Source organism: Hyaena hyaena, unplaced genomic scaffold, assembly GCF_003009895.1.
Source record: "Hyaena hyaena isolate Hyena2069 unplaced genomic scaffold, ASM300989v1 scaffold_4, whole genome shotgun sequence".
NCBI classification, from domain to species: domain Eukaryota; kingdom Metazoa; phylum Chordata; class Mammalia; order Carnivora; family Hyaenidae; genus Hyaena; species Hyaena hyaena.
The window spans coordinates 5,681,288-5,703,872 of NW_024080636.1; the positions used below are offsets into that span (position 1 = coordinate 5,681,288).

A 22,585-nucleotide genomic window follows, 5' to 3' on the forward strand; every position below is an offset into this window, starting at 1 on the left:
GATGACTTCAAGCCCCGCGTCGGGCTCCGTGCTGACAGCTGGGAGCCTGGAGCTGCTTCGCATTCTGTCTCCCTCTCTCTCTGCCCCTCCCCTGCTCACGCTCTCTCCATCTCTCAAAAATAATAAGTAAACGTAAATAAACAAATAAAAGTGTCTCTGGGTTGGTGACCGCCAAGCTGAGGCCTGAGGAACAGGATGGTGGCCCCACGGCTCTTTGGCAAGAGCACCCCAGTCAGAGGACGCCTCACCGGCCCCACAGGCAGGGCCACGACGGGGAGGGATTCCACGGATCCTGGACAGACCCTCACCAAGTTGGAGGTGAACCAGATAGTCCTGGGCAGGAGGGGACGGGTGGGGACAGAGCAGTCACAAGGAGGCTAAGCACCACCACTTACCACATGTTTATTGGGGCAACACCTCAAGGGAGGGGCCTCGGAGCCACGGGCCGGGCCGTGGGGACCCCCGCCCGCCTCAGGCAGCTGCTTCCCTGCTGGCTCAGGAGCATGAGCGGAGCCGGCCCAGGCCTGCCCCTCCCCTGAGGGCCCCGCACCTGTCTGGGGGTCCGTGATGCAGCCCAGGGCTCACATCTCTCCCTGACCCCAAGCTCTGGATGCAGCACCTTTCATCTGCCCTCTGCCTTGGTGGGCCCCTCCCCCACTGCCTCTGGGACATCATGGAGATGTCACAGAGTCTATCAGCCTCCGGGACATCCAGGTCCTAATCCCAGAGCTGTCTGTTTCCTTCCAGGGTACATGTGATTAAGGGAGGGCCTTGAGACGGGGGACTGGCCTGGGTGGCCGGAGGCCCCCACCTGCGATCACAGGGGGCCTGCCGAGGGGGGGTTGTGACGCACCCAGAGGAGCCCGCCACACGTGGAGAAGCACAGACAGGTGCTCGGGTGCTGGCCTTGAAGGCTGGAGCGACACAGCCTCGAGCCAAGGCTGCGGGCGGCCACCGGGAGCTGGAGCGAGTCTGGCGGGACGCACCCCTGCCAATACCTTGGCCTTGAACTCTGCTCCTCGGAACCGTGAGAAGGTGCACGGTTGTTCAGAGCCGCCCAGGTCACTGTCGTTCACCAGGGCGGCCTTGGGGAGAGAGCAATCGGAACAAGCGCTTCTAAATGGGGGGCCGTCTGCCCCCCACATTGTCCATGGAGGGCCCGACGAATCCTGAGCCGGGGAGGGCTTCCGCAGAGCCGGCGGGATTTCCAGGCTGGAGGGACACCGGGCTGAGCCGGCGGGAGGCGGGAAGTTGCCCGGCTAGTTCCCTACAGGACAGCAGGGGTGGGCGGGGCCCGCAGGGTGGGGTCCCCCAGAGAGAGCGCAGGGTGGGGCGTGTGGGGACAGGCCGGCTTCGTGGCTCAGCCGAGCGTGTGCTTCAGGCCCCAAGCCCGCCACCCGAGCCCTTTTAAGAATAAAAACAAATATTTGTGTTGCATGCTGTGTGTGTTGGGGTTTAGTTTTCTTCTGGAGGCTAAAAATAGGAGCATCTCAGCGTCCCTGCGGGGATCCCTCCCCGCCCCTGCGCCCCGCCCCGTGTTGTGCAAGGCCGGGCCTGGCCCTCCGGGGCTCCTGCCAAGTTTTGACTTAACTGCCGGTGACAGGGGTATGAAGGTATCAGAAGATGATTATGGGATGAAGGTGCCCATTACGGCTGCGCAGAAGGCACGTCCTCGCCGGCCGGCCACACCCAGCGGGCAGGCGGCAGGGCCCGGGGGCACCCACCCTTCACCCAGCAGGAATGACCCCCCCCACTTCAGAGTAAACAGACAACAATGGCACAGCCAATGGGGGTAGCACAGAGCACCTGGGGCAGACCAGGGCGTCGCGGAAGAAGTGACATCAGGGCGACCAGGAGGGAGGCGGGAGGGCCTGGAAGAGAGTAGAAGGGAGGGGTGGGTGAAGAGCCTGCGGGCCTCTGGGGGGTGGAGGGTAAGTGGGGAAATGTAATGGGCCCATTCGAAAGGTGTGAGCGGGGTGGGGGCCCGCCAGACGGCCCTGTCGCATCTCAGGTCCGGGTGCCCCAGTATATACGGCAGGATTCCGGGTATGGTCGGGACTCAGGGAGGGGGTCCACCAGGATGTGGGCAGGAGTCCGGGACAGAGGTCCCAGGGCGCCCCAGAGCGGCAGGAGCTGAGGGCCGAAGAGGTCACTGGCCGCGCCAGCCAGAGAGCCGGACGGCCTCACGGTCATGGAAGCCTCATGAGGGGACAGCAAGGGACCCTGAGAACCTTGAGGCCCAGCCTCAGTCAGGGGGCAGCAAAAGCTAGAGGCCCCGGAGCAGGAACGGGAGAGGAGCGGGGTCCCAGCTGAGACGGGACTTCGAAGACCAGGGAGAGGCTGCAACCTGGGGCTTCCGGGCCCTGAGCCAGGAAACAGTCTTCGGGAAATGTGTAAACTGTAAAGGGTCGTGAGCACAGGAGGGCACGGTGCTTGGGGTCGTTTCCGAGCAGCCCCAAGCCAGCGCTGGGGCCTGCCCGGCTGGGGCCTGCAAGAGGCTTATTCACAGGTACACCTCCCCCGGGAAGACCCTCCGGCTTGCATGTTAGGGAAGGATGGGAGGGTCTCCCAGCCCCTACAGCACCCCTCCACTGATGAGCCTGCCTGGCAAAGGGGGCACTGAGCCAGGGGGTGTGGGGGGGGCTTCCCGGCTTGGGGGACACGTCTGCTCTTCAGTTGGCCTGGATGGTGGGGTGGGGGGTGCCGGGTAGGAGAGGAGGCAGCTGCTGACTTCCACTGGCCCCTGGTCACAGTGCCTAGGTGGGTACTCTCTTCTTATCTTACAGAGGGGAAACTGAGGCAGAGTGGGGGGCCATGGTCACATAGGCAGGAAGTATTGGACCCAGGGCCCCAGTGTTGGAGCCCTGTTGTCCTGGCCATGCCTTTGATTCGAGGTTACACAGGTGAAGAGGGGGCAGGTGCCCCTCCGGCCTCCCTCTGAGCAGCAGGCTGGCCTGAGTCCGGGGTAAGTCCTTCCCCACTACGCTCGAGGGACAGCTGGGCTGCCCGGCCTGGGCGGATCATGCCTCTGGCCTCCTCCGGGGATTCTTGCCCAAGGCCTGAGCTCCGCCCCCCCGGAAACGCCGCTGCACGGTCTGCAAAATACACCCCGAGACCCCTGCTTCTCCCGCTTCTCGCTATCTCAGGAGCCTCTTTGCCCATCTCTCTGCCTCCAGGCTGCAGGGAGGAGCCCCTCGGGCTTTTCCCAGCAGGGGACCCTGTTAGAGCTGAAGGCAGACCACAGCTCTACCTGCCAAAACGCCAGCAGGGCCTGTCGATGGGAGGAAAAGTGGGAGACCTCACAGCTGCCCGGGAACCACGCCGCCTGCCGACCACCTCTGTGCTTCCCCTCCCTCTGTTCCAGCCACGCCGGCCCCCTGCAGCCACCCCAGCCTGCCCGTCACTCCCTCCCCTCCACGCCTCCGGCCCGGCCGGCCCCTCTGCCTGGAACACCCTCCGCCTCTCCTTCCCTGCGCTCTCCATGCGTTAGCTCCCCCAGCTCGCGTGGTCCACTCTGACCCCCTGCTCCTCTTACATCACCTGCCCTGGCTTCTCCCTCCTGCCATGCTGAAGACTCGATGGCTCGTGGCGTTTATTACATTCTCATAGATGCTATTGTCTTACGCCCCCTCCAGACTGTCGGCTCCCGTGCATGGCTTCTTCCCCTGCACCTGACACGTGGCAGGGATGCAAAGTATTCGTGGAATGAATGAGCAATTGTGAGGCAAAGAGATTCTCGCCTCCAGAGGGAACTCCAACGTCAGGACAAGAGAAGAGGGCAGGGGCGCCTGGGTGGCTCGTCGGTTACGCGTCCAACTTCCGCTCAGGTCATGATCTCACGGTGCGTGGGTTCGAGCCCCGCGTCGGACTCAGTGCTGCCAGCTCAGAGCCTGGAGCCTGTCTTTGGATTCTGTGTCTCCCTCTCTCTCTGACCCTCCCCTGCTCACGCTCTCTCCCTCTCTCTCTCTCAGAAATAAATATTTAAAAAAATTAAAAAAGAAAAGAAAAAAGAGGAGAGGGCAGCCTTCCCAGAACCAGAGCCCGCCCTCCCTCCTCCCCCCCCCTCCGCCCAGAACTGTGACCCCTCCCACTCTCCTCAGTGGCGGAGGCCCCGAGAACATTCTCCGGATAGGATAGGATAAGGCCTGAGGCCTGCCCCGAAGTCTCCGCCACAAGGCGGTGGCAGAACCTGATGCCTGCAGCCCGTCCACCTGCCGCTCCCTGGACCGGGCACCCCCAGCTCCTGGAGACCTTCTTGGTAGCTCAGACATGTCGCCACCAACTGCCCTCCGTCTCCCAGAGTCCTTGTCCTTGAGATTTAATGCATCTCTCTTCCCTGGGCCGCCGGGGCCCACGACAGGACACACCCCTCGGTCAGCGGGCAGCGCCCCCTCCCAGGTTGGTTGAGGAGGAGCTCAGGGTCCCGACGTGGCCGCGTTTGCCCAGCGAGGGCAGGCGTGGGGGGCCCGGGGGGTGGCCCGCTCCGTGCTCTCCCAGGCGGGGCCCATCCTGGCTCTGAGGAGGACCCCGGGATCAGCCAGTCCAAATAGAGCGACTGAGGCCCAGAGGAGACGCACGGAGGCCCGTCCTCGAATGTTGTCACTGCGCTGGGGGGACCTCGGGGAACAGCCCAAGGCCTAGCAAAGCCCTGATACCAACAGCCCTGGCCGCCAAGCCCAGCAGAGGGACCGGGCCGGGGGCGACCCCGCTGCCAGCCCTCGCGCCCCACACCCCCACGGCCCGAGGACTCTTATTTGAGATACTTTCCCGCTGGGAAACGAACTCATCAGGCACGGGGTGGCCCTTCAAGCTCTGTTCTGCTCTCTGCCCAGCCCCCCAGCACCCCCCCCGGCTCCACTGTCTGCACAGTTACCCCAGGACCCCCAGAGTCTCTCTCGCCTCCTCCGTTGTGGTGCCTGAAGCATCTCTTCCCCTCCGGCGCCCCTCCCACCGCCCTTCTTCCAGCCCCTTTTTTCTGTGCATCAGCATGGACGCCAGCTCCTCCCAGAAGCCTTTGCTGACTCCCCCAAGGCCCACCCGAGGCCGGGTCCCACGCCCCACTGCCCTCCAGACCCTACTTCCCTCCACGGCAGCCTTGGGTTTAGGGGGCTGACAAGGCCCGTGTGTTCCCCGTTCTGTCCCCCGTCCCAGATGCCGACGAAGAGAGGACCTCACGTTCAGCTCTGGGCCCTGAGGAGCTCAGCCGAGATGGGCGAGCATGCGAAGGGGTGTGTGAGCGGACGGGAGCCGCATCCTGTCCCGCTTGGTGGAAAAGCCAAGGGGCTCGGGAGCCAGAAGTGAGTGTCTGAGCCAGAAACCAGGGAAGGGGCCTTGGGCAACCCCGCCCCCCACCCCCACCCCCAGCCCACACAGGCCAGGCCAGCAGAGCCGCCCCAGCCCTGGCCCCCACACCGGCGGCTCAGGCAGGGGACTTCCGGAGCTGGAGACACCTGCAGAGGCCCCTCCCCCTCCCGGGGGTCCTGCCCAGAGCTGCCAGCCAGACCCCCCTGCTGGGTCAGTCCTGGAAGGCCTGGAGTCCCAAAGGCCGCCCTCGGGCCTCAAGGTGGGTGGGCTGGCCACCCCCCGTGGACCGGTGAGGCCCCAGGAAGGCCACCTGTGTCCGGCGTCTGGAGGGCGTCAGCCTGCCCTGCCGGCCACTGGCCCCTGCCTGCAGGTGGAGTAAGAGGACCCTTGATCCTGGACCTGCGCTGCCTGCTTCTGGGCCCTTCCTTGCAAGGCCGGGAGGGCTTTGCTGTCTACAGGATCCCAGATGGCCACGGAATTCCAGCAGTGCCCAGAGAGCCGCGAGGCCCAGCTCACAAGGGGAAGGGCCAGGCCGTTCCGGCCTGGGTGCTGCTCATCCCCGGGGCCCCAGGGGGCCGTGCTTGCCCAGGGTGCACCCTAAGGGAGCCCTGAGCCCCAGGGTATTTGCCAACCACCCGCCCACCCCTTGGGCCTCTGCTGGGCACCACTGTGGGTGGCAAGCCTACGACCCCCTTGGGACTTCCTAGACTCACGAGGCCCCGAGATGCCCGGGACAGGCTGCTGGGTCCCCGGGTCCCGCAACCCAGAGAAGGAAGGTGGGCAAAAGCTCGGGCCCAGAGGAGGGCAAGGGGTCAGGACAGCAGTGGGCGAGCCCCGGGCTGACATCCGGCTGAGCTTCCTGGCTCCTGGCGGCCCTGCTCCTGGTGCGGCGCCTCCGAGGACCAGCCCCGGCTCCTCCGCTCAAGAAGCTCACACTCTTCCTGTGCGCCAGAGTGCAAAGAGTGACAGCCCCCACTCGCCTCTCCGCCCCAGCCCGCCTGCCTCCCAGCTCTGGGCTTGTGAAGTTCACCCAGATGTCTAACCCAGATCCTCCGGCTGTCTTCCAACCCGGTCTTTCCTGTTCTGTCCTTGGTGAAGACGGAGCATTGCCTCCCCTCCTCCCCATTCCCTTCCCGCACATCTCTGCACGTCCTTGGGCAATGTCCCAGGACCTCAGTTTCCCCTCATGGGAGGAGCTAGAGGAACTGGGGAGAAGGAAGACCCCAGAGGACATGAACTCAAACCCTGATTCTGCCTCTGCTGGACAGAACGCTTGATTCTCTGTGCCTGGGTTTTCCCATCTGTAAAATGGAGCCAGTGCTGACCTATGGGGGGAAGGGGGGAAGGCTGTGGTTACCTGTGAACCAGACCCAGTGTCCGGCACGGTGGGGGGTGTTCAGTATTCTGCAGAGCCTCTCACTTCCCAGGACTGGAGAGTGAAGGAGACGACAGGAGCCCCAGCAAGCTCGCTGGGAAGGCGGCATTATGGGAGGGAGAGGTGTGGGCCGAGGCCATGGTAGAAGAAAGGCCATCCTGGGCACAGCTGAAGCGGAGGCTGGGCAGGGGCAGGCCGTGGTGGGGAGGTCTGGGGACCAATGGCTTGCCGGCAGGGCAGGGGGGGTGGAGACGGGCTGTAGGAGATGAGGCAGAGGGTCAGGAAGGACTCTAAAGGCCACACCGAGGAGCGAACCCCTGCCACCAGGGCCCGAGACCCCTGTGAGCTCTGGCCTCCAGATTGCAGCTGGGCGGACAGTCTGGGAAGCCCTGGGGGGGTGGGCAGTGGGGGAGGGCAAAGCGTGGGCAGGGCACCCTCCACACAGAGAAGGGGGTAGCTGGGCTTGGCCGGCACAGCTTGCTCCCCCGTACCCATTCTAGAGAGGAAAACTGAGGTTCAGAGCTGGGGAAGCACCCGCCCAAAGCCTTTTCCTGTCTCCCAGGGTGTCTCGGCCAGCAGCCACACTCGAGAATAGGCTGCCACTCAGGGCAGGAGAGCCCAGTGAGGAGCCAGAGTCCCTGGAGGTCAAGGCCAGGCACGAGCACTGCTGTTCCCAGGGCCCAGCCCAGCGCCCAGCCTCCAGCACCATCAGATCCAGCGAATGAGTGAGAAACAAATGAATGAATGGGTGGTAGTGTCCCCGCATCCTGCAGTGGGGCCCATGTGACTCACTCCCATCGGGTGACTCTGCCAGCAGAGCCGGAGCACCCCCCACGAATGTGAGGAGGCAGGAAGCTTCCTGGCCTGCCCGGGGCCAGCTAAGAGCAGCGTGGCCAGAGCCCAGGGGTCAGGGGCGTCACCCCGACAGGGATGAGCCACTGTTGTGAAGGGTGGAGTCTCCTGAAATCCTAGCCTCAGAGGCGGAGCCTCGAGCTGGGGGTCAGGTGGGCCCCCAGGCAGGCTGGGCGGTGTGGGCTTGACGCCTCAGGCAGGGCCCCTCAGAGGATGTGCCGGGCGGCCCTGGGAGGCCGGGGCTGGGGTTGAACCGTGGCCAAGAAGTAAGTACAGTCTGGGCACCGGGGCCGGGGCATTCTCGCAGCTCCTTCCTCATTCCTGGCCCTGTGGGAGTAGCCGGACCCCGGCGTTCCGAGGCAGCCGCCACGGCGGATTTGCTTACCGTCTCGCAGGGAACCGGGGCCTCCTGCCAAACTAGCCAGCCTGGGCCCGGGCCCCATGGGCCCCACTAACCACCGAGTGCTGGCCCAGGCCCCCTCCTGCTCCCAGATGGAGAAACTGAGGCCACATATCGGGTAGGGCCACCCTAGAAGCTCTCCATGCCCGAGTGTGGGGAGGAATGGGCTTGGGCTCCAAGTCCAGGGTGTTTTGCGTCCGTCTCCACATCCTACAGGGACATGTCCTCCTCGGAAAGCCCACCTGGTGGCCCCTCGCGGGGATCTAGGTCTAGGGCCAGGCTCCGTGGGTGCCCCAGCGGGCACAGCATGGACAGGGGCTTGTTTGATCAGCGGTTCCGCCCGATGCCAGGCTGCCGGGACAGCGGGCAGTGGCCAAACCGGCCCCGCCGCATGCCTTCCGGCCCTCGGCAGGAATGCCATTCATCCCTGCCGTGCTCGCACGGTTACCGCAATGTGGAGGCTCGGCGGCACCCAGGCCTCTAGGGAGAAGGGCCTGCCGGGGGCTGCCGGGGGCCTCAGGCCACCTTCCCATGCCTGGAGACGGCGAGGAGCACCCCGCTGGGGGGCACCTGAGCCAAAGCCCACCAGCCACACTGACAGATCTATAGGGGTCGTGAGTCCAGCCGCGGACAGAAGATAGGACACACAGGGGCAGACAGAGGGGCCAGGGCCTCCTGGCTGCAGGTCCTCCACCCCCAAGCCCCCCCCAATCCCGTTCTCCTGAGAGCAGCCCCCACCCAGACCCATGGCCTCCCGTCCCCACACGCTGGGCCCATACTGTCCAGAGGGGACTCGGGTCTATGTCCGGCCACCACCAGTGGCCCTTGCTGGGTGTGGTGGCCCCAAAGGTTCCTGGAGGCTGACGTGACTCAAGGCCTTGCTTGGGACCTGGGCAAAGGTGTAAGAATGGAGACACATGGGCATGGTGCCAGCCCAGCCTGCAGAAAGGGGTAAGGAGTCAGAAGGGAGGGGCACCTGAAGGCCAAGGTGGCTTAAGGCTCAGGGCCTGGCCCCAAGTGGACGGCACATGGGTCCGTTCCCACTCCCCGGGGGCAAGAGCTGAAGGGGCGTCGCGAGGGCTCCACACACACTCACTTCTGATTCCAGCTTTATTGGAGCTGGGCGCTCCCCTCCAGGGAAGGAGAGGCACAGCCCGTCGGAAACCCAGCAGCTCTCCTGAAGTGGGGGGGGCGCTACGGGGGACACGCAGTGCCCGGACCGCCACCGCCCCACGCAGGCCACACTGACCCCCATTCGCCCAAGGGAAGGGCTGCTGCTGACAGACAGCTGAGGAGGCAGGGTCTCGGCGGAGGTGCCTGGACAGTGCGCGTGACTCGATGGCATCGGGAGGCCCCAAGAGTCTGTTTCAAGCAGGAGGAGGAGCCTGGCTCGGGGGACCACACGAGGCCGTCCCCTCCCTCCAGTACCCAGTGTAGGTCACAATAATTTAAAAGACATGATAGACATTTTAACGCTATATAACAATATAAGTTAACCAGGTTCCGTGGCAGAGGGTGCGGGGCCCACGGACTCAGCAGTGTCCTGGGACCCGAGGAGGTGGGGGGAGGGGCGGAGAGGTGCACAGATGGGGGGGCATTCATGGCAGCCTGGAAGTGCCCGGAACAGCAGCTGACAGAGTGTCCTGGCATCACCAGGGGCACACAGGGGGGACTCAGCCCTGCTAACGTCTAGCCCACTTGGCGGGTCAGCTGCCTGAGGACACATTTCCACAGGTTTCTAGAAGTAAACACCCTACATTTGGGTGGGGGAGGGCACAGGAGCAGTGGTGGCACACCGGCCCCCGCTACCCACCATCCTTGCTGGCAGGTCACCTCCTCTGTGCCTCAGACTCCCCCAAGGGAGGGTGGGAATGTTCGCAGAGGATGTGTCAGCCCAAGTCCCCGGGTTTGGCGCCCCCCCCCCCCCGCCCGTGGTGTAGAACTGAGCAGGACCCTTCTGGTTCCCCTCTCCCAGGTTTCAGGGCAAGTTGAACTTTAAGAGAGGGTGTGCATGTGGGGACCCTGGGGGAGGTGTCTGGAGGGCAGACACCTGCTGGGGGGGCAGCCGGTGGAGCCCTGGCCGAGTAACATCGTGGATCCAAGTTTTCTCAGCATTGGGATCAGGGCCAAAGGAGGAGGACTGGGCCCGGGGTCACTAGAGAAGTCCCAGCAGGCACCTCTGGGGGTGCAGGCCAGATTTCTCAAAACATGGGGACCGTCTCAGGCCCACATGGATGCCCCCAGAGCACATCTTCCAGGGTCAGGTGCCCTGGCCCGGGGGGGGGTGGTCAGGACGCCCGAGCCCAGGCAGGAACTTCCACTCATGGCCTCGGGGTCTGTGGCTAATTCTTGAGCCATTCTGGGCCTCGGTGTCCACACCTGCCAAAGAAGGCAAAGGCCCCTGAACCGCGCCCCCCCCCACCAGCCCGCTGCCAGCACACAGTGCCATCCTAGGGCACCAGCTGGCTCCAGGGTGGGGGTGGGGAAACTGGGTGCCAGGCTGGAGGGGGGCTGGGAGGGTGACAGCATTAGGGAGGGAACACAGCACTCCTGGAACCTGACGCAGGTGACATTTCGATTTGATATGCTTTTTTAAAAAGAAGGATTCCCGCCCGTGGCTCTCCTCAGGGGCCCCCTCGGGGCAGGGCCAGGAGGGAGCTGTGCACAGAGCTGCCCCCTGGGGTCTAGAGAGGCGGGGAGAGGGGGCAGAGGGCACAAGGGATGGCTAACGCGAGTACAGAGTTAGGACTGGCTATGCCTTAGTGCTAAGAATGCTCTTCTGATACTAAGAAAACATAAATAAAATGTGTCAGCATCTGCCCAGACCACCGGGGGGAAGCCCAGTGGCTGATGCGGCCAGGGAAGAAGTCCTGCGTGGGGTCAGCCGGAATGGCACATCCACGTCCGTGCCACCAGGTGGGGGAGGGGGACACTCAGAGTCTCGTCGTCACGTTGCTTTCCAGGACGTGTGTGTGTCCTTGGGGTTCACTTCCCCGGAGAAAAGAACAGGAATTCGCTGGGCCCCGTCAGGGCAGGGACAGGTGCCGTTGCCCTCTGGCATCGCTCTGCCAGGGAAGTGACAGAAAGGCGGGAAGAGCCCCTGAGGGCAGCGAGGGGGGAGGGGCGCCGGTGGGAGCGGCCCTCCCCGCCCTGAGCTCCCCCGGCCCCCTCCCCCTCCCCTCCCCCCCACCCCGCAGCCAGCAGGGCGGGGTGGGGGAGGGGCGCGCGTGCCGGCGGCTCCGGGGGAGGGGCGCGCTCACTTGCAGGTGAAGACCTCGGTGCGCTCGCTGCACGTGTTGCACTTGACGAAGCAGCACCAGTGGAACTTGCAGTTGCACTGCCACACCTTGGTGTATTGGTGGGTGTTGTAGCCACGGCCGCAGCACATGGTGTCGCAGCCGTCCGCGCCCGGCGACGTGCGGTTGCACAGGCGGCCCTGGGTGCCCACGCTGCCCGTGGCCGCGTCCTCCTCGCAGTAGTTGGGCGACTTCTCGATGTACACCAGGTCCGTCTCCATGGGCTTCTGGTAGCTGCGCAGCTGCTTGATACGCAGGAAGGTGGGCTGCCGCAGGCGGCTGGCCCGCACCACCTCCACCTGCACCGCGGCGTTGTACTTCTCCTTGAGCAGGTGGCCCACCTCGCGGAACTTGGGCAGCGTGGTCCAGCACGTCTTGGTGGTGCACGAGCCCGACACGCCGTGGCACTTGCACTCCAGCTTCATGCGCTCCTCCAGGACCTGCGGGCGACAGAGCGGGGGCTCAGGGTGGGGGGGGCGGGGCCTGGGCGCCCCGCCCCATCACCCCCCCCCCGCACCTGTGGGCGAGGGGGCGGGGCCGGGGCGGGCGGGGCCGGGGCTGAGCGCCCCGCCCCCGCGCTCCTGGACCTTTGGGGGCGGGGCCCGGGGTGGGCGGGGCCTGGTGCCCCGCCCCCAGGCTCCAAGACCTGCGGGCTACTGGGCAGGGGCCCAATGTGCTCACCAGCAGGGTCTGGGCGCCCCCCGCTCCCTCTCGAGAGCTCCAGCCCGGCCTGGAGCCGGCTCCCTGACTCCCCGCTGCATGCCCACGCCTAAGTGCCTCGCCTTCCTGAGCCCCCGTCTCCTCGTCCATTTAATGGGGCTGCTGAGCATAGGTCCCTGCTGCAGAAGACCTTAAGAGTCTGGTGAGAATGTCCAGAACTTGGCAGAACACGGCGTATGTTTATCAAATGTGGTTCACTAAATTCTCATAACCCTTCAGGTCAAGGTGCGGATGAGGAAACTGAGGCTCCGGCCGTGGGGCTTGCTGCATGCAGGTCACAGGGCAGCAGTGTGGCCAGGCAGGTGCTTGCACCAGCCAGGTCAGGAGAAGATGCCCGACGGTGATCCAGGCCCCACCCTTCTGTCTCTCTACTCCCTGCCCTCACGCCTGGGGTAGGACCCGGCATGTAGTTGGTACTTAATAAATGGCCGGCTGTTCACGAAAGCCTGGTGTTTGCATGGAGCTCTGTGCGTGTTTGCTGAAGGACGGAGGGGGTGGACGCGCGGGAGGTGAGTGCACGGGTCAGCGAGGCCCAGGCGTGCCATCTGCTGGGAAGTCGGCCCCCGACCGGTGTTGTTCTTTCTCCCCAGCTCCCCGAGGGCCTGCAACGGGTGCAGGGTGTGTTTTCCTTGGGCCTCCCTCCGTGGTCCCGGAAGGCCGATTCCCAGAGCCAGCCCTGACCCCAGGTACTCATTTACCTGGATCGAAAGGACCCTGCCAGCCGGTCTGATTAAAGATGAGGAATCATTAGCTGCCGCCCCACGGTTGCAGAAGGGCCATTTGTCAGCTGTCCGGGCTCTGCTGGCCTCACTTCAGCAGCCCAGCCCTGAAGGAACTTGGCCACCCTCTGCTTCCTGGGCCAGAACCCCAGCCCTGGCCCAGACCAGGAGACCCACAGCAAATGAATGAATGAATGAATGAATGAATGAATGAATGAAGAAACAGCCCACAGGGCCAGCTACTATCCTAATCACTTTCCCTGCCCTCGCTGCCTGGGGCTCTGGTCCTCGGCAAGGACCTCGGGCGGGGGCTCACAGCCTGGTGTGGGAGGCAGAAGAGGAAGCTGACACAAAATGGCAAGGTGTGGGCGCTCTGAGAGCCTCCCCTGCCATGGTAAGGGGGCTTCCTGGAGGAGGGGCACCTGTGCGCGCTGTGGCTGGAGGGGCAGAAGCTCTTTAGGCAGAGAGGAGGGTGTTTCAGGAGCGGGCAGCACAAGGTCTGCAGAGGAAATGTTCGGCCCACGTGAACATCACATGGGTGCTGGGTGGGCCCTGAGGTGGGTGTCTGGGATCTGGGGGAGGGGGGATTCCTTGCTCCAGCCTCCTGTGGCTGATGTCCTGGGGCTGGAGGTCCCGGACGCTGGGAGGACGAGGGGGTCGGAGGAGGGGAAGGCTCATGTTCTACCAGGGGAGGCCGAGCCAGAGAAGGAATATTCAGACCTGGAATTGAGGGAGCAGAGGTGTCTGGGTTGAGGGCAGGAACCAGAAGTCTGCTCCGGGGTCTAGGTGAAGGGTGGGACACCCCTCCCCCCAGGGAACACATGACCTGGACCTCCTGCCTGCTTCCCACCCTTCTCCCCACACTCGTTCGTCCTGGCCAGACCCCTCTTTCACCTCCCTCACCCTTACCCCACGCTCATGTTTGCATCAACCTTCCCCCGCTCACCTGCCCGAGAAGGCCCTCTTTCCCTGGCTACACTGCCTGCCACATATGCCCCTCCGGCTAAGAGTCACCAGATCGATGCCTCTCAGGGTCCCCAGCCTGGGGGGCAGTGCCCCCACCCCAGGCTGCTGGCCCGGAGATTCCTTCTGTGATAGCCTGAGACCTGGCGGGGGTAGGCAGGCCAGGCGGCCCGTCTCAGCTGCTACAGCCTGCTGGACGGCTGCCCCCACCCTCCGCTGCCACCAGCCCCTAACATCGTCCCACCCATCCCTCTGTCCCCTCCAAGGCCAGGCCGCCCAGCCTCCACTGCCTGTCCTCCTGCCCACCCGCTCAGGCACATTGGGACCCTGCACGGCCAGGCCGGTGACAGCGGGCGATGAAGCCGACTGGGCAGCTGTCTGCAAAGCAAGGAGACGCATCCTCGCTTGGCTGGGTCCCCTGGGCCTGAGCCTCTCCTGGGAAGTGATCACAGGATTCAAGAATGTGCCGTTTCCGTCTCCAGTGCCCTCGAGATAAGAGTGACAGCGATGGTGGCGCCAGCCCTGCTGGCCCAGGAGACCACCTGGGGGTGCGGAGTGACCTGGCCTCACCCTGAGGAGTGGGGCCTCGGTTTCCCCTGACCCAGGTCGTGTGGGGGTGGAGTGGGGGCCTCCAGGAAAGGCCGAGCTGCTGTTCTTCCTGGAACAAGGGTGTGGCCTGTGCTCTGGGAACAGTTGTGGCCAGGCCGGGGTCGGGGGGGGGGGTCCCCAGCATCCCAGTGAAAGCACTTCATACGCCATGGGCAGGCGGCTCTGAGCCTGGCACCGCCGAGGGAAGTGGCCTGCGGCTCCACGGCCTGCCTCACACATTTGTCTCTGGGCCCTCAGTGGTGGCCTGACCCTCCGTGGGCTTGGGACACCCTGGAGGGCGAGGCCCACAGCTGCTCCACCCTCTCACCTGGGCTGCCGTGTGAGATGCGCGGGGGCATCAGGTGAAGCTATCTAGTCAGCGCCTGGCACGTGAGGGAGACAGGTGGCCGTGGGTGAGGTCCAGCCCGGGCGGCCCAGCTTCTCAGCTGGGGACTTTGCATAAGTCACCCCTCCCGGGACCTGAGTTTCCATCCAGACAATGGGAAGGATGTGCCCCCCAGGGCAGGACCCGCACGATCCTAGGTCAAGTAAGGGCTGCGCGCCCAGCTAACGGGGTGGGGGGCTGCCCCAGCTGCCAGCGCCTCACTGACTCCAGACCTCCGTCACCCACGAGAGGAGCCCAAAGCCTCCCCAGCTGGACAAGCTCCTGCCTTACGGGGTCAGTCCGTGGGAAAGAATGGGCTTCCGCCGCTCAACGGTTGTCTCCTTCTGTGCCTGCTGCCCTGTCCGTGCACTCCCCAGGGCAGCTGCTCAGTAAAGGCCACGCCGCCCATGAGGGGTCTGGGCAGGGCGGTCATGGCCTTGGTCTCAGGGAAGCCACCGGTGAGCAGGTCTCGCGCTCAGCCCGTCTGACACTGGCCCCCTGGGGATGTGGTGAACTAGACAGTGTCTCCCCCGAATTTATGTGCACTTAGAACCTCAGCATGTGACCGTATTTGGAAATAGGTCTTTGCACACGGACTTAAGGCGCCAGACGAGCTCATCCTGGGTCAGGTGGGCCCTAGCTCCGAGGACACATGTCCTTGTAAGGGACAGAAGGGAAAAAACAGACCCAGAGGTGGGGACTGTGTGCAGACGGGGGGAGACAGGACGATGAGACCACGAGCCAAGGAGCCACCAAGAGGCGAGCAGGGTCCTACTGTAGAGCCATCACAGGGGACGGGGCCCCGCTGGCCCCTGGATTTGGGACTTCCGGCTCTAGAACTATGAGAATACATCTCTGTCGCTCGGAGCCACCCAGGCCGAGGGACTTTGCATGGTACCAGTCAGCTCGTTTCCCACCCGACCTCCGGGGCCCTGAGCAAGTGGGAGGGGGCAGGGGCGGCCCGGACAAACCATGATGGGGACCAGGGCAGCCCAGCACCGGGGTGCCCTGGGAGGATCCAGACCCAGTTCTTATGGGAACCTCAAATGTTACAGCTCCGCCCACTCCCACCCCCAGCAGCAAGAGGACCCCCACCCCCCAGGGTCACTGCCGCCACCGACGGTGGGGCCTTTGCCAAGAGCCCCAGCCCAGGGTCGAGGTCTGTTGGGAGAACGGGGGGGGGAGGGGCGCAAGGTGCACCGTGTCCACTGTGCAGATGAGCAGACTCTCAGGGGAGGACCGCGCACGGTCAGGGGCAGCACCGGCACCAGAATCCGGGCTGCTGAGCCCTCCGGAGCCCTTTCCCGGGGCCACCCTGCCCTGACGGGCCCTCCCCTCCTGCTCCCTGCCTCAGTTTACAGCTTCAGGGTTCAAGACCCGACATGCTGACCTGCCCACACCCCCTCGGGGACCTCAGGCACCTGCCACGGCACCTGTTGCCCAGACGCGGGAATCCGGCCTGGCCCTCGCGGCCCTGCGCCAAGAGCCCCGTCCCCCGCGCCGGCCGCCTCGCCCGCCCCGGCCACGCTGAGCTGGGCCACAGGCCTCACTGCACCGCACGTGTGACCCCGCCTCTGTTGTGGTGCTGGTCACGGTGCCTGGAATGCCCTTCCCCGCATCTCTGCTACTTACTCAGACACCCCCCACGAGGCGGTAACCGGAGCCCAGGCCTCTGGGCCACCAGCGCCTCTGCTGCTCGCCTGAGGCCTCACTGTCCCGTGCGCAAAGGGAGATAGTGAGACCTGCCTCCCAGGGCTGTTGGAAAGCCCTTCCTCAGGACCTAAGAGGGGCCTCCTCCTCCAGGGAGCCCTCCCCATGCCTCCAGGCAAAGAACCTTGCCTCCCAAGGCACAGGCGGGAATGTGTCCCCGCCTGACAAATGGAGCCCCCTCGCTGTGTGTGAGCTCTTTGGAGGCAAAGATTGGGTCCCTCATTCCTTCCTTCGTCCACTGATTCATTCACCGGGCAACAATTGAACAACCACTGGCTGCACGGGAACCCCCACATCTACGAGATCAAGTCAGTCCCTCGGCCTGGCATTCAAGGCCTGATCCGGGCAGCCCGCCTCCACTCCAAATGCCAGCTCCTTCAGCCTGTGCTCTCCTTCGACCTGCTGGGGGACATCGCCTCCTCCAGAGAGCTCTGCCCCCTCCCCCCCGTCTCCAAGCTCTCACCGCTCCTGGATTTGTCCTCTGCTCCGCTGGGCGGACCCAGTTAATGCCATGGGGGCTCCCATGGCCACGGCCACGTCTTATTCCTCCTTGTCTCCCATGCCCAGCCTCGCTAATGCCGGGCACAAAGAAGGGGCGGGGAGTGTTTGTTGAGTGAATGTGTGAGCAGCTGGTAGGCGGCCCCCACTGTGGTCCCCACGCCTGCAGAGACCCGCAGGCCCCGGCGGCAGCTGCAGGGCGGGAACCAGGCCTGGAAAAGCGTTCCGCTCGGCTGCCGCTCTATCTTGGGCCATCTCGCCGCCATGGCGGCCGCTCCTCCCGGCCCAGTATCTGGGGCCCTCATCTCCCTGAGGCGGGGCCGGGCTCACCCTGACTTCTGCCCCAGTGTGGCGCTGCCTGAGCGTCCTCCGTGATTGCCCCACCGCGCTGCGCCCGCCCCCTGTGTGCTGCTCCTGAAGAGCTCCCAACTTGCAGTTTCCACCCTTCCTCAGGCTGCTCTCTCAGGGCAATCGAGCCGATCGAGGCCGCCTCCTCCAGGAAGCTTTCCTGGTGTGCTGGCTCTACCCCTCTGGGACCAGAGCAGGGACACGGGATGGTGGCCCCCACACCGGGCCCTGGTCTCAGCCCTGCCACCCGCCAGCTGCTGGCCTTGTGTGCCTCACTTCCCCACTCCCAGCCTCAGTCTTCATACCTCTGGAATAGGAGCAGTGAGGCCGCTGGGAGGGTCGGAGGGGTCAGCCAGACCCAGTGCCACCCCGCGGGGTTCAGGCCCCCAAGGGCTCCCCCCAGGAGAGGCTCAGGGCAGGGAGAGCCCACGTGAGGCGCCCTGCCCCCTCCCCGCCCCGCCCTGGCCCCTGCCCCGTGCCCGCCCCGCCCCCGCCCTACCTTCCTGCCCGCCTCGTTGTTGTGCAGGTTCATGAGGCGCCGCGCGTTCTTCTTGATCTCACGGGCGTCCACGAAGCGCCGGGAGAAGTCGATGCCGTAGCGCACGTCGGCGGAGCAGCCGCCCCACTTCCAGCCCTCCGCCTGGTTGTAGTAACCCTGCTTCTCCCGGTCGCAGCCGCAGTTGCTCAGGTTCCCCTGGCTGCAGGCGGCCGTGACCGCGTGGGCCACGCCGGCCGCGGTGATGGCGTACGTGAAGGCGGCCTCCCGGCTCCCTGCAGGGGCAGGGGATGGGGAGCGCGGTGAGGACCCCGGCCTCGGCGCTCGCCCTCTCCGAGCTCCGGGCTCAGCAGAGCGGGGCGGGCGGAACCCCTCTTGCAGGGCTGTGGCCAGGACAGCGCCAGGCCTATGGCTCGCGAGACCACTGTCACCTCCTCTCCCTGTGCCAAGCGCCCCGACCCTGGGGGAGAGCAGGGGCAGGGCCTGCGAAGGGCACTGGGATCTGTGCCCGCCCCCTCCCCGCCTCCCAGCGCTGGTCTCCGGGGACACCCACCCACCACCCACTCACCACCCGATTCCAGGCTCTTTGCTGCCGCCGTCACCCCATCACCAGGCCCCGGCTTCCTGGGTCCCTCCTCTCTTCCAGCACCCCTGCCTGGCTCAGATGCCCCCCCTGAACTGCCCAGACTTTGGGTGCTATCCTCCCTGCCCACCCCACCCGCAGCCACCAGCCAGGGGGCCCACAGCACGGTCTGGGCACGTCTACCCTGCACCCTCACTGCTCCCCTCTGCCTGAGCAAGGAAGGCCCTCAGTCACAGCCCAGCTGGCTTCCCCACCCCTCTCTCCCCATCCCCGGCCCAAAGCAACGTCTCTTTCCTTCCGGTGCTGCTCGTGCGCGTGCTCCTGGGGGCTTCCTGATCTTACAGTGGAATTTCCTTCCCTACTTGTCACATCCTCATGACTTTCCAAAACCGGTTCCAATGCCTCCTCTTCCAGGTAGCCTTTGCAGACTGCCAGCCAGAAGGGGGCCCAGGCTACCCACCTCCACCGGCCACGGATGGGACTCTTTCATCACCCGTGATGCTGTCTGCCCCGTCAGCCCTGCAGCTGAGCTGTCCCAGCTGCAGGGGGGTCCACAGCCCCCTAGAAGGAAGGGTCCAGTGCTAGTTCATCTTTATTTTCCACGGGCTCTAGCTGGGCCCTGGGCATCTTGGCGCCCTGGCCCGGCCTCTCCTGCCTGTGGGCTCCGGGGCTCTCTGCAGGCCACGGCCAGGTCTGCGTGGTCCTCAGTGGCTGGTGCTGTGGACGTGGAGCTCAGGGACGCCCCCTGTAGTCCCTCAGAGCCTGTGCCTGTGATCGGAAAGCCCCAGCAGCCCCCCACCCCCCCACCGCCGAGTGCCTGACCGCTGTCCCTGTTATCGGGGGCTGGAGTGATGGCCTCAGATTCAGAGAGGGTCGAAGGTCAAGTCCTTTCCATGAACATCCGTTAAGCGCAGCCCGCATGCCAGCTGTGTGATTGGCCTTGAATGTGCGCTCTGGGGTCCACCTCCTCACCTTCCCGCCCCCCCGGGGTTTCTCCCATCCGGGCTGAGGACCTGCTGGTCTTAGAGACCCAGGGCCGAGGAAGCTTTGGTCGACCTTTGCCACCAAGGATGAGCCACAGCTTCCTGAAAATGTCCTCCTCTGAGAAGAGCTAAGGGAGGGTGGCGTTGGGGATCCCCTCCTCCCCGGCAAGACCTGGGTCTGCAGAGGACACAGGGCTGCCGCTGTCTTCCCATCCAGCCTCTCGGACCCTTCCTGCCCACACTGGCCCTCCACCCCGCCCGGGGTCGACACGCCACCACCTGGGCCCGCCGACCAACCGTATGCGGCGCTGTCCCCTAGCACTGCTACCATGGGAAGCATCCGTCAGCGCAGGCGCTCTCGAGGGGCACCGAGGAGCCCCAGCCCTGCCCTGGCTGGCTGGGAGCCCCCAGGCAGACACACAGTCAAGGACAGGGAGAATACGGGGCTCGCCCTCCCCAGCTCCAAATCAGGTCAAGGCCACCTGAAGGGAAGGGCGTCGGGTGGGAAGTGGTTATCAAACTCTCTGCTATTGGTGTCAGTGTTGTCTACACCCGCAGGCGTGCCAACAAGCTCACGGGTACACAGGCGCACACCGCAGGGGAGAGCAAGGGAAAGTATTTCAGGGGCTCCAGGAGGGGCGGTGGCCATAGAGCTTTGTAAGAAGGGGCACTGGGCATCATGGAACCTCAAAGGATGTCCTCACCTGCCTCTGTGAGGGGTGGAGTCAGGGAAGGCTTCCTGAAGGAGGGGACGAACACCTTAAGTAAAATGAGTCTTCACAAGAAGTTAGAGTTATCGTCCTGTGTGTGTGTGTGTGTGTGTGTGTGTGTGTATGCGGGTGGGCGTGTGCACTCCTGGCAGTGGGCACAGCAGGACAAAGGTCCAAGGTGCCTCCAAGGAGGGCACTCGGGTGGCTCGGTTGAGCGTCCGAGTCTTGATTTCCGCTCAGGTCATGATCTCACAGTCATGAGATTGAGCCTCGAGTCAGGCTCCAATCTGAGCATGCAGCCTGCCTGGAATTCTCAATCACTCTGCCCCTCCCCCACCAAAATAAATAAATAAACATTTTTTTAAAAAAAGGACCCCCTGGGTGGCTCAGCCAGTTAAGCATACAATTTCCGCTCAGGTCATGATCTCCTGGTTCATGAGTTCGAGCCCCAAGTCAGGCTTAGTGATGCTGGTACGGAACCTGTTTGAGATTCTCTCTCTTCCTCTCTCTCTCTCTGCCCCTCTCCTGCTCTCTCTCTCAAAATAAATAAATAAAAACTTTTAAAAAAATAGTTTACTGATCTGGTGCTAGTAGTATGAGCTCAAGAATAAGACAAGAGGCCGTGGAGGTCTGGGGGAGGCGGCTGGGGGCAGCCGGAGACACCCCATGAAGTGGCGCTGCTCTCTGTCCTGGTCCAGGGCCGGTGCCAGGGATTTGGGTTTCAGGGCCGGCTCTCAGCAAAGTGGGTCAGCAGAGCGGCTCACCCCCAGCTCCCCCCGGCGCGCACGCACCCTCACCCCCACGTCCATTCTCACTGAGCTCCCGGACCGTCGTGCGAGGCAGGCCCGTCCCCAGTCCGCCCACAGCTGAGCAGACTGAGCCACAGGGAGGCTTTTGACCTAGAGGTTAGCGGCCGGAGCAGGATCTGAATGCAGGCAGTGGAATCAAAGCCCAGAGCGGCAGAAAAGGGCCTCGGGGCCTGGGGCTCAGCATGGTCTCTTCGCAGCTAAGGGACTCTGGGCAGCAAAGACAGAAGAGGCACACGCAGCCCCGTGGGGAGGCGTTTGGACCGTCTGTGAACTTGGGGCTCAGCGAGTGGCCGCCAGGTGAACGCAGGGCGGGACCTGGCCACGCAGAGGGCACGTCGAGAACGAGGCGCCCAGGAGGTGGGGTAGGAATCTCAAAGGATTGTGCAATTGCACCGGGAGGCCCGGCCGACGGGGTTCCAAGGGCCACGACCAAGCCCTGCCTGAGCCGGGATGGCGTAGGCGTTCCGGAACGTGCCACCCGACCCTCCCCCACCCCTGACATGCCACCTGGGGGCTGGTGACTCCCACGTTCTGCCGTCCTGAGGTCCCCAAGCAGGCAAGCAGGCCCAGAGGCCTGGCCGGTGCGCCTGGAGGACATTTCTCGAAAGCCTCCTTTCCATCCTCTGTGCCAGCTCCTGGCGTCACCTGCCTTAGACCCAGGCCCCACGCAGACTCCCAGTTACTCATCGGTTACTCATGGGACTGCCACTCCCGCTAATTCCTTTTTTATTTGGTTTTAATGAGCCAAACCCTCCGTCTCGCCATGAAGACAAGGGGGTGTGATGGGGAGTCAGGGGTAGGTTGGGGAGAATCACGGAAGGTGACATGGACCTTGGATCGGGGACTTGGTGGCACTTGCACTCTGCACAGGCGCCTCATGTAATTCCCACGGCAGCCCCTCGGGGGTGGGGGCACCACTGTGCCATTCTACAGACCTGGATGGGGGGCGGTCCCCTCCCGAGGTCACTCCGGGGGCCACCCCACCAGCCCCAAGGGCACTGCCTGCAATCCGCCTTCAGGGTGAGAACAGGTGGGTTGTGGGTTTAGAGAGAAGCCCCTCACACCCGCGGGCCCAGCTCAGCAACCACTGGTGGCTCGCCAGCCCCGCCCACCATCCTCTGCGAGGCCACATGACCTGCCTGCCTGGGGACACACGCAACTCGCCACACACCACCGCTATCGATCAGAGGAGTGGCCTGGTTCCGTGATGCCCACCCAGGTCCCTGAGTCCCCACGCAGCTTCCGGCACTCTGGACACAGCTGGGACGCCCCTGCTCCCGGGACGCCGTCAGGGTGAGGTCACCCTCACCTTCCTCTGGGCTCTTGCCAGGTGCCCGTGGGCTCTCGGCGTGGTGGGCATGACCCTTGTCTGATTATTTTGTGTCCCCCCAGCATCGTCCCCAAGCCCCGCACGCGAGCAGGTCTGGGACTGGGCGTTTTCCACACTTGCCTTCTTTTCTCCGCACAGCAACCTGTGCAATCAGTCCCCTTGCTCAGACCACCTCAAGGATGGTGACACTGAGCCAGCCTCGAGGCGGGAAGCGCTTTGCTCCGGGTGACGGGCTGGGGGGGAGGCAGTGGCCCTCAGCGCAGCACTTGTGTCCGGGGTGGGAGCTGAGTCAGGGCTGCACGGGTGGCCTCCTCGGATCCGGCACACTTCAGTCTCCAGACGTCTGGGAGGCCCACCTGCGGTCCAAAGCCCAGCCCTCCCCTCCCCTGCACGGACCTGCACCTTCAGACACCAGAGCCAGCACCGTGTCCAGCCGGACCCCTGGAAAACTCCAGACAGGCAGGCCGCACGCTGGCCACTCCCCATCTGCGGCCTCTTGGGCCCCGGGCGGGTCCC

The 22,585-nt window shown here is 64.6% G+C and overlaps 1 protein-coding gene across 2 annotated transcripts in view; it reads right to left on the reverse strand.

Moving 5' to 3' along the window:
- Positions 1–9,023: 9,023 nt before the first annotated feature.
- WNT7B (Wnt family member 7B) overlaps positions 9,024–22,585 on the reverse strand; it is a 50,622-nt gene continuing 37,060 nt past the window's right edge. For both annotated transcript variants that reach the window (XM_039237408.1, XM_039237405.1), the window contains 2 exons: positions 17,658–17,929; positions 9,024–11,667 (listed from right to left, as the gene is read on the reverse strand). In XM_039237408.1, coding sequence (XP_039093339.1) covers positions 11,188–11,667; positions 17,658–17,929 — 752 coding nt within the window. In that variant the 3' untranslated portion in view covers positions 9,024–11,187. The remainder of the gene's footprint in view (positions 11,668–17,657; positions 17,930–22,585) is intronic.